This window comes from Rhincodon typus, chromosome 15 (assembly GCF_021869965.1).
Source record: "Rhincodon typus isolate 14 chromosome 15, sRhiTyp1.1, whole genome shotgun sequence".
In the NCBI taxonomy this organism is placed as follows: domain Eukaryota; kingdom Metazoa; phylum Chordata; class Chondrichthyes; order Orectolobiformes; family Rhincodontidae; genus Rhincodon; species Rhincodon typus.
This window is the reverse complement of record NC_063346.1, coordinates 51,296,290-51,307,418: the sequence shown is the minus strand read 5'-3', so window position 1 is coordinate 51,307,418 and position 11,129 is coordinate 51,296,290. Positions and strand designations below refer to the sequence as shown.

The 11,129-nt window shown below is 38.8% G+C and overlaps 1 protein-coding gene across 1 annotated transcript; it reads right to left on the bottom strand.

Moving 5' to 3' along the window:
• Positions 1-242: 242 nt before the first annotated feature.
• On the bottom strand, positions 243-8,643 carry LOC125485038 (phagosome assembly factor 1-like). Its single transcript, XM_048605955.1, has 4 exons — positions 8,554-8,643; positions 6,103-6,161; positions 2,309-2,381; positions 243-1,925 (listed from the first exon to the last, which is right to left on the bottom strand). Exons 1-4 carry the CDS (start codon positions 8,626-8,628, stop codon positions 1,836-1,838), a joined length of 297 nt encoding a protein of 98 aa, XP_048461912.1. The 5' UTR covers positions 8,629-8,643; the 3' UTR covers positions 243-1,835.
• Positions 8,644-11,129: the final 2,486 nt, after the last annotated feature.

Below are 11,129 nucleotides of genomic sequence, written 5' to 3'. Positions count from 1 at the left end.
ATTATCACCCCGATCCTGCTTGACATTTTGAGAGAGTCCCATCCAAACCCATCATTTTTTTTTAAAAACAAAGGAAGTCAAATCTACTGCAATTTCCATGCAAGAAACTTGTACAGTAAGCCCATATCTCAAGAAGTGATATCCAGTGTTCAGGCTCCGCTAGAAAATGGGGTGATTATTCCTCACTGCTGAAACCCTCTCCACCCATTCTCCACACTCCAAAAAGAACCAGTCAAATCCAATTATCTCAAACAGTGAACTGGAGTCAGTTTTATTTGCGAGGCAGAATACATGCTCTTAATGTGCATTTTTTTTTTCCTTTTTCTTTTTTTTTTAAATAAAAGTCAGAGGACTGTGCAGAACGAAAAATGAATGAAGAGGCAAATAGTTCCCATGGTAAGCAAGGAGCACAGGAAAAAACACTAAACTAAGCAGGTTTAGTTAAGGATCAACAGCTACAAGAGAACAGCTTTCAGCTTCAAAGTAAACTGTAACATAGTCTTTAAACAACATCCACGTGTGTTGGATACAACAGTTTGCAATCTCACAGTTTACAGGAAGACAGAACGCAAAGTTTCACCATAACACACATCACATGTCCTTGCTACTGGTCCAGAGTCAAAACATTGATTACAATTCAAAATACATCCTTCTCATTGTTCACCATTAAACTATACAGGCACTCCCTGTACATTGTTAAAATTACAAAATGCATTATTTACAGATTTATACACACAGTGTAAACACACAAAATTTGTCTATTAATTACAAGTTGCTACAATGTACAATGTAAAAATGAGTGATAGCTAAGAGTTTTAATTAAAAAAGAAAAGCACTAAGCTCTCAATATTTTGACGAGGGAACAGTCCAAGTAGCTTCACATCTTCCTATGAATGAACAAACCTCTTGTGAATACTGCGAAGAGCAGAGTTTCAACTCTGCTTGTGTACAGTGTACAATTTCTGCTGCTGACTGACTAAAACCTGCTAATGACCAATGACGATCTTGGGATGTGCAGTTCTGTCATGGGAAATAGCACAGATGAGGAAAGTAAGCACATTGAAGATATGTCTTTGGCATCAAATTAACAACATGCAATTCAAGACATGGCAGAGGATTGCATTTCAACCCAATATAGTGCGATGAAGTGAATAAATCATCACTCCCCCTTCAAACCCCCACCGAGCAGCGGGACCGGCTGTGTGCATGGACTGGACTCCTCTCCACACCCCAGTCTCACCCAATTAGCTGGCACTATACCCTGACACTCCTCAGTGGATAAAACACGATTAATCAAGTAATTAAAGTGTATGTAGTGCAAATGATGTAACCATTTCTATAAAAACGTGCTACTGTCTAAGCTACAGAGATAGGCTGTGCCTGAACACGTGGACAAACTTCTGTCTTTGCATATTGTGCTGGGACAGAAATGAGTGTATGGAGTACCACAACACTACAGGAACACCTACTAAACAGAAACCTGAAACACTGCCCATTCAAGGCTTGTACAACTTGTGCTTCTTGAATCTGCAGCTCCACTGCCTGCTTCCTCAACTTCTAAAGACTCAAGGCAAGGCAGGACCCAGCTGATCTGCACTGTACAATTGAGGACAGAAACTGGCTTAATGCAAGCATAGAGTTGCACACCTCATCGGCAGGGACCATCAGCAGTGATGAGGCCATTAACAAACCAGAAACCCACCCCCTCCTCAATCCAGATGAGGCCAGGGATGCAGTGTTGACTGGATCATGCTGTTCTGTACAATTGTGGCAGCAAATCAAGGCACACTGTACTAAACTGGTAGAGTCCTGGTTGGTTCAAATGAGACTGAGGCTCATTGTGTTAGTTCCGTGGTTTGAGATTGGCTGCTGGGCCTGGGAGGACCGTAAAGCGTTACTGACGCTATGTGATTGTTCTGCATGACCTGCAAATAAAAAGCACAGGAACACAATGACCTCAAATACTAAAAATATATTTATATACACACAAATAATGCACGCACACATATGGGAGACAAATCTATATGTGCACACCTGTGCTTATGGAGATATACATACACACATACCATGTTACCCTTGCTATTTATGTTTCCTACGGCCTGAACATACGGTTTTATATGTTGGTTGCCCTCGTACTATGTGATTTAGTGACTATTGTTAAGGTTTGATGGTAGTTATCTACCTGTAAGGAATATTATGGTTAAGCCTCATCCAGCCTGACAACAGCCACACCCCTCTGAAGGTCACAGGCAAGAAAAACAGGTCTGGTTTCCATCCGAGAACCCAGGGAAGCAGAGATCAATCATACCTCAAAGATCATGCGCTGCAATCCAAAGCAGAAAGTTGAGCCGAAAGGGTTTGTGTTGTTTGCTGAAGAGGATCTACATCAGCAAAAAAAAAGGTTAAATTAATTTTAACTCAATGACCACTATCCAGCATAGAACTCCACTCTGCCCAGGAATGTTAACTGTTGGATTCTGATTGCTCATTTCCCCATCTACGTTTCACGCACCTTTGCTTTAGCAAAGTAATTATCCACAGCACACTAGACTGATTGGAAAATGATTTGAATTTAAGAAAAATCAGGATAAGACCAGTTTACAGCACCAATGTGCAATACAGAATGTAAAAAGTAAAGAATGCCTGAAACATTAATATGCACAGAAACAACAGACCGCAGAGAAAGCTAGCTTAAATGTATCGATTATAAATAAATAGTTAGATTCAGCATCATTATGGAAAGAAACAAAGTTAGAACAGGAGTAAGAGATCTAAAATCTAGGAGAAGTCAAACTTTACAAAGCTGGCAAAAAGGTGGACTGGTTACAGCTACAGTAGTGGGAAGTATTCAAAAGTCACAATTCCACGTGAGACGGTGCAGATGTGCACACAAAGTGAAAAGGGTGATAACTGCAAAATCTAGAAATCCCAGATTATTCACAGACATGAAGGGCAAGCAAAAAAAAAAATAGAGATTATCACAATCTCACAAAGGTAATATTTTAGGAAGGTTAAAGCGAAAAAGAAATTAGGAAACTAAAGAGAGGATACAACAAAATTGGCAGTGACTAAGGAAAATCCAAAGATGCATTATCAGTGCATTAAGAAAGCGTTGGGTCATTAGATGTCTTCTATATCCATGCACAAGTTATGGGCAAGGATCTAAACGGGTATTTTGTCTGACTTCAGAGGGAATATGCAGACAGACATTCTATTTAAAGAGTATATTCTTATTTTATTGAATAGTTTAATGAAAAGGGAAGCACCGGAGGGAATGATTTCCTCGAGGGCGCCGGGGCTGAATGAATTGTAACCTAGGCTGTTAAAAGGAATCTAGGGAGGAAATAACAGATACTCTAAGGATCATTTTATAATCCTCATTAGATACAAGTAAGGTATCAGAAGACCTGAGGTTAGCAAATGTTGTAACGTTTTTAAAAGAGGTACAGAGAGCAGGTCAAATAATCATAGGTCAAATCGGTCTAACCAAGGTTGGCAGCAAATTACTGGAATGAATCTTGGAAGATGGATTAGCTGCTGAGAGAGGCACATTAATCAGGGATAGTCGACATGGTTTTGTAAAAGAAGAGCATGTCTTACTATTTTAATTGAATTTTGGTCGAACTATACAAGACACTGGTTAGGCCACAACTGGAACTTTGTGTACTATTATGGTCATCACATTACAGGAAGGATACAAATACTCAAGGGGGCTCTTGTGGCAGAGGTAGTGCCCCTGTCTAAAAGTCTGGGTGCATGTCCTACTTTTTCACCCCCGAGGGGTCATAAAACATTTGAACAGAATGTTTACAATACCTATAATCACTTGAATGAACTACAGATGAGATTTGCAAAAATGTTGCCAGAGCTTGAAAATTGTAGGTCTGAAGAAAGATTGGTTAAGCTAGGGCTGTTTTCCCTGAGGCTGAGTGGTGACTTAATGGAGGTGTGTAAAATAATGGGGGAGCCCAGACCACACGGACAGGGAAGACCCTGTTCCCCAGGTAAGGTGGTCAATTATCCAGTGACACAGATTTAAGGTGATTGGTAGAAAGATTAAGGGAACACAAGGAGTTCACTGCACAGTTTGCTGTTGAGGCAGAAACCCTCAACTCAGTTTAAAAAAGTTACTTAGATCTGCATCTGAAGTGCTGTAACATGCAAGGTCATGGATGAGTTGCTGGAAAATGGGATTGGAATGAGTGGCTAACTAATTTAACCAGAGCAGACAATTAATTGAATAGCTTCTTTCTGCGCTGTAACATTCCTATGTTCCAATAATAGATATTTACAAGTAGTGTTAACAAAGCAAGACAGAGTTAGTTTTATAGAACGAGTGTCTGGGGAATTAATAAGGAAAGTGAGGGGATGGCAGACGAATTGAACAACTTTCAATCTTCAATATATAGAGGTTACAATCAACATCCCAGAAATTAGCAGGGAGAGAGGTACTGAACTTACTAATCAGCAAAGTCATACTGAGCAAATTGTCAGAGCGGAGAGCTGACTGGTCCGCAGGACCTGACAAACTTCATCCTGGACATTTGCAAAGTAATGCCTAGTGAGATATAGTTGATGCATTGGTTTTAATTTTTTAAAATTCCCTCAATTTGGAGAAGTTCCTTTAGATTGGAAAGTAGCTGATGTAATTCCTTCAGTTAATAAAGGAGGGAGACAAAGCAGGAAATTATAGAACTTATAGCTCAACATTTGTCATAGGGAAGCTACAGAGGCTAAGGCAGACATTTTGGTTAGGCACTTTCAAAACTTCAAGGGAACCAGATGGAGTCAACATATGATGTTAATAAAGGGGAACCAACACTTCTGCTGAAGTCCGATTTCCAGAAGCCATTTCAGAAATTGCCACATGAAGGTTATTGCAGAAAATAAAAGCATGTGGTGGAGATGATAACATGAGTTAGACAATTTTTATCTATGCCAACCAGAAACAAAGTTTGAAAGGGTCACTTTCTGGTTGACAAGTTGTGTGTCACATAGGTGAGCGCTGGGACATCAAGTTTTCACAATTTATATAAATTACTTGGATAAAGGGACTAAAAAGATATGGTTACTAAATTTGCTGATGAATATACATAAAAATGTAAGTTGTGTACAGGACTATAGATTGGTCAAGCGAGTGGGCAAAGATTTGGCAAATGCAATTAGTGTGGAAATTTGTGAAATTGTCCACTTTGGCAGAATGAGTAAAAAGCATTTTAATCTAAATGATAAGAGATTACAACGTTCTGAGATGCAGAGAAATCCTAGCGTCGTAGTCTATGAAAGGTTAGCATGCAAATTCAGCAAGAAATGAGGAAAGCTGATGGAATTAAATACAAGAGTAGCGGGTGATGCTTCAATTATAAAGGGTGATTCCCTCTACAGTACGGTGTACAGGATTGTTTTTAGGCAAGGAAGGATGTCAATGTGCTGTAAGCAGTTAGAGACTATTTACTGGACTGATACCTGGAATGGGTGGGTTGTCTTATCAGGAAGAGGTTTGACAGGGAAAACATTAGACAGACCTGGCTGGTATCTACTGGAGTTTGGAGGTGTAAGAGATTACTTGAAAAGACAGAAGATGCCAAGAGGTCTTGATATGGTAGACATGGAAAGGGTGTTTCCTCGAGAGAAGATCTAGAGCTAGTGCTGACTGTTTACAAATAAGGAGCTATCTATTAAAGACGATAAGGACCGTATTGAGTCTTTGGGACTCCCTTTCTGAAAAAGAAGTGGAAGCAGAGTCCTTGAATATTTGAAGATGATTAGATTTGACAAGCAAAGGGTGAGAGCTTTTCAGGGCAAGGCAGGAATGTTGAGTAACCAGCTCATGAGCTTGTTGAATGGTGGAACAGTGTCAAGATGCCAAGTGGCCTATTCTTGCTGATAATTCATATGATCACACATAATACCTGATTTTAAGCTACACTTGTGACCCTACATACATATGCACCAAATGAAAAATAGCAGAGACAGGCAGTCAGGCTTACTATTAAGTAATAATTTTAAGCATTTCCTCAGTTCTCAAGTTGCCTGTTATTTCTCAGACTCTGGCCCCATCTTCTTATTGTTACAGAATATGTTCATATGCTCATGTACTACCTGTGAAGAACCACTGGCTTCTCCATGGGGTGTCCAAGCAATTCCTGAATTGCATCCCACTGAAATAGAAAGATCAATATTTTACTGATACATTGGTAGATTATTAATTACTTGAAGAGTTAATTAAAGCAGCATCACAACTTCATTAAGTCTGGGCTTGGCAAAGCAAAGGTTATACTTTCATTCTCAATTAGTACAACTCAATCTTTCTCTTGGCCAGTGTTAGTGATCAGAGGTTGAGTAAGCTCGTTCAAAAAGCCTCACATTAAATCCACACTGCATTTATTTTCGGAAATCAAAGTTGGTCCGGAGGGGCTGGAGCAACAAAAGTAACAAAACCAAATGAGCCTCATCTATTGAGCTTCACAATGCAGCAACTGAAATCCAGCCACTAAGTCCAAATACACCTCTCCTTCCTTCACAACAATTGCCTCACATCTAGTCTGTGTACAATATAGCAAAGTAAGTATAGCTGGAGGACTGTTTCATTTTGTTGAAAACGGCCCAAGACAGAAACAAAGACACTGACAGACTACAACTCTCAGTACGAGGAAATAATGGGAAAATGTAGCTCTTAAATCCAAAGTGAAGTTTTCGAAGAGACAAGGTCACTTTTTCACGAGTAGTCATTTTGTCCTGACTCGGATGGGAGAAGTGCATGGGTAACAATGTCCCACTATTCTATGAGCCACTACAAATACAAGGCAGTAATTGACCAAATGAGTCATCAAGATAATTAATTCGCCTGGTTAACTGCTATCTAAGACAGTAGAAACTCGCCAGGATTCATCAGTAAGCAAAACTAAAAAAACTTATTCAACAAGTGGCAAAATGGATCAACTCCTAAGCAAACTTAAAACTATATTGCCTCGAAATCCAAACATGCACACATTCTTTCACAATGAAGACAAAACACGGCTGACAGCTCTGCAGAAATTCACTCGTGGAAAATAGAGGCAAAGGAGGAACAAATTCAGTGGATCAAGAGTCCAAGTCACAAGAGTGGACTGAAGGGACTCTCTCAATTCCTTTGTTTTAAATGATGATAGTCACCCTGTTGTCAACCACACAGCAACAAAAGATTGTCAGTTCAATACCTGGTCAGTTGAACCTGGATCTTTGCAGGAGTTAAAAGTTCATATCAGTCTTGAGTATTGTTTCTTTCTCAACTCGGAAGGCGAGACAAAAAAAGGAAGAGAGAGAGATCTGACTTTGCCTGTCAGCTTTCTGAAGATCAGAGCTCAACAGCCCCATCTCTAATCGGAGAGAAACTGAAACTTGAAAATCCAAAGGCTATTTCCATGTAGCTTTTCAACCCAAAAAAGGTACCTCATGCCAGTCTCCCTCTCTCAAAAGTAATAACTTGAACTTCTCCAAAACATAAATGACCTTATGTGATCACCACACAGCTGTATTTTTGACCTTTCTGAATTGCTTAAGAAAGGTACATTCTTTGCAGCACAGCCGTGTCAAACACAATTTAATAAAAACTGAAAGAACTGTGGATGCTGTAAATCAGAAACAAAACAAACTGCTGATAAAGGGCTCTGAGGAAGGTCCACAGACGCTGCTAGATCTCGAGCTTTGCAGCAATTTCAGTTTTTGTTTCGAAGCCCACTTTCCTCATTTACAATGAAGTCTTAAAAGTTCCGTCTTGCCAAACTGTGGAGTATTACTGAGAGAAGACACTGAAGTTTCTCATCTATCACACATCAGAACAATGCCAAAGTAAAAAGAAAACAACATTTATACGTATGAGAGAGTACTGATTGGTTGGCAAGTGGACTCTTGATTGATGGTGATATTGCCCTAGTGGATTTGCTTTTATTTTGGTACTTCTTGTGAACTGCCCTGATGAGTGCAAGCTAAAAGCCTTGAAGAAATGTGTCCTCCTCCTGAGTGTTATTTCACATTTTCTGAGTTCCAAATCCATAGCTTTTCAAATTTAGATCTGTAGGATCTGAAAGGAGATATTCTCAATCTTTGTTACAAGTTTCCTGTCTGTCATATAATCACATCTTTTTCCAGATCAGGGGACCAACTTACATACAATTCCTGATGCTTACACAAACATATTCGTAAGGAGAGCATTTCTGGTAGTAATGACATGCAAAAGACGGGAATGTGTTTAATATTTGGGAGCAGGATCCCAAACAGAACCTTGAAAAACACTTGTCAACAGTCCTCTATAGAATTTGCTCTTAAACTGTCTTGTATCAGTTTGACACTATGTTAGATACAGAATTAACTTGTTTCCCAATTTATCAAGTCTGCAGAAATGTACAGAAAATAAGGATTCCTGTTAACAAAAAGTGATTGTTGTTAACTTCCATTATGTGAATCAAGACAGATGGATGAGCATTCTAATGGAAATTTCTAACAGAGGGCACATACAGGAGTTAGGGTCGGGAAGAATGATGAAATTCAGTACTTGCACTGCCATTTCCTCACCTTGCTATAAGTGGTTACAGTACATGTTTGTGCGTGTCCATCACTACCACCATCTGTTGATAAAAACATAGCCATCAGTAACAAGAAGAAACTAAAAAGTAAATCATGTTGATTGCAACCCAGCCTACAGCAACTATGAAGTTGGTCAACCTCAGCAAGTCTTAGCAATGTTATGTCAGCAGAGACATGGGGGACAAGAGAAGTACCATCTCCAATCAACAGAATAAAGTTTTGTTTTTATCATTAACTTTGACACCATCATTTAATCACGGTTCCTTTTCAGTGCGATAGTGGAAAGAAATCCCAATAATAAACATGAAAGACACTGCATCCTTCCAAATTAACTTAGACAACCCCAGCTATCACTGCTGATTATGTGAAGCCTTAATGAGAATGGTCTAGACAGTCTATTTCTTGACTGTTAGACCCAACATGGCTCATCGCATTAATTCCTCCTATAAAAGACAGACTTACTTTACCCTCTATCTCCCTTCTTTCCCAGTGTAATAGACTTTAAAAAGCCCTACAACGTCAGTGCAGCACATGACTCCAGATAGCAAAAAGGAAATTACAGTGATGACTGCAGACATTTTGAATGAAGTATTATAGTCATATAACAAATCAACCCATTTCGATTGGGCATCTTGCTCCAAAATCCTAAGTTAGCAATTGGGGTTAGGTTACATTGATGTTTTTTCAATTAACCAGCTTGTTGCTACCCACTACTTCGCGAATGGATTCACACATCTGTAAGTAAGCAGTGGGTTGACATGTGGCTGTTGGGAAGAAATATTACAGTTAATTTCAAGCATAAACAGGATTTCCTGTTTTTGGCACTACCAGAGTTATCATAATAATTAGCGATACTATCTTTGTGTGAAGGAACTCCAACCAACAATATTACTAGGTGGTCATTTAGATTGGGTGTTGCAGCATTGGCATAAAAAAAAGTGACTGCACTGAGCTCCAACTAGATAACTTCACCAGAATGTTGAAACTCAATTTCAATGCAATCTGAAAACGCACAAAAGATAGATGCCAATTTTCCTCAAAATTGTCCAAGATGCCTTAGTTTTATGCAATTTCAGTGATAAATACTTCCATAACTATTTTAACCAAATCAAAGAGCTGCCTCTGAAAGAAAGATCCTGCAGTTCACTCCCATTCCACTTAGAGATGTTAAAATAGGGCAATGACAATCCTTTTACAAAAACAATTGAGAAAATAAATTCTGAGAAAGAACCACCACACAAATTAAGTTAGTTACATTAGACCCACAAGTGGCATCTCCACTCTGAACAGAAAATGGGTATTGTTATGAGGTTGCTTTATAGTTAACATTGCTCAGCGGACAGGTTTTTAAGGGACTGTGGAAAAAAATTATTTTAAGATTTGTGGACCTACTTTAAATGACCTCCTTAAAAGAAACCATTCTAAGAAAATTCACTGTGTACACTGGAGACCTTTTTTGAAAAAGGCTTTCTAGAAATCAGAACTCTCGATATCTGATTGGAAGATTACAATTACATTTCCTGAGCAAATTCTGTCTGCATAACTTAGACAACACAAATGCTTGTGACTTCACCACACATGCCAAAATATCAGAGCAACAGAATCTGGAACATTCTATGCTTTATCCTTTTGCCTTCAATAACTCATTAACCAAAGTGTGTTTTTTTGGGTCAGAAAGACAATTTGTGCAAAGAAAGCAATTTTTATGCATGTATATATTTTTCATGGCTATCTATAGAAATAACTATTTGTATTTCTGTACCACTATGTTAACGAATTATTGCATTTTTATTAAAAGCTTTTGTTTTGATCACAAACCAGTGACCGTGTTTATTAACAAATCTGGTCTATCAATCTTTTGCTTAAAGCCTGAACAGACAAGGTATTTAATGGCTCATTTTGGTATCCGTAACAAGTATTTTTATTTTATGTTGCAATCCAAGGTGGGAATCCAGCCTCTGTCATAACAGTACTATTCAAATAGACACAGCAAATGTAAATGAGGGGGTGTGACTTGACTGTAGCACCAGTTGCAGATCTGCAGCCTCAATATTTTGTGGATTATGACTACAGCTATTTAAATTACATTACTTGAAGGATCAATAAAGTTTTAAATGCAACTGCATACCCCGCAATTCTCTATGCATTCACCCAAATAACCCACGCCAGGACCTCTCCCTCTTCTCTGATTTAATCACTAACGGACCAAGTTGATCCTAACCTCAGCTTCCTGTACAATCTCAAATTGAGCTTACAAACCCTTATCCTACCCAAAAGAAAGTCTCATTGCACAATCTTCCCCTAGCTCTTTATCAGTTCACTAATTTGTTCCGGTGTAGACACACTGACTAATGATATCAATTTCATTCAACAATGCCATTACTGCTGTATGGTGCAACTACCAAATAATGGAAAGTCAACTAGATGAACCTTTTTCTTTCACTAGTCAGCAATTCCTGTGTTCCACATGGAACTGAAACCTTCTTCTCATGCTTTTAGCACCTTTAGTCTATGCTATTTTAATTATTTTCTGGTCAGTCTCATTTTTCACCTTCCATAAACTT

Excerpts from the sequence above, each read along its gene's own strand:
- LOC125485038 (XM_048605955.1), bottom strand. The coding sequence starts at position 8,628 with ATGGCTATGTTTTTATCAACAGATGGTGGTAGTGATGGACACGCACAA. Across the intron at positions 6,162-8,553 it reads CTGTAACCACTTATAGCAAG|TGGGATGCAATTCAGGAATT; the intron begins GTGAGGAAATGG and ends TTTCTATTTCAG. Across the intron at positions 1,926-2,308 it reads TGCAGCGCATGATCTTTGAG|GTCATGCAGAACAATCACAT; the intron begins GTATGATTGATC and ends TTTTATTTGCAG.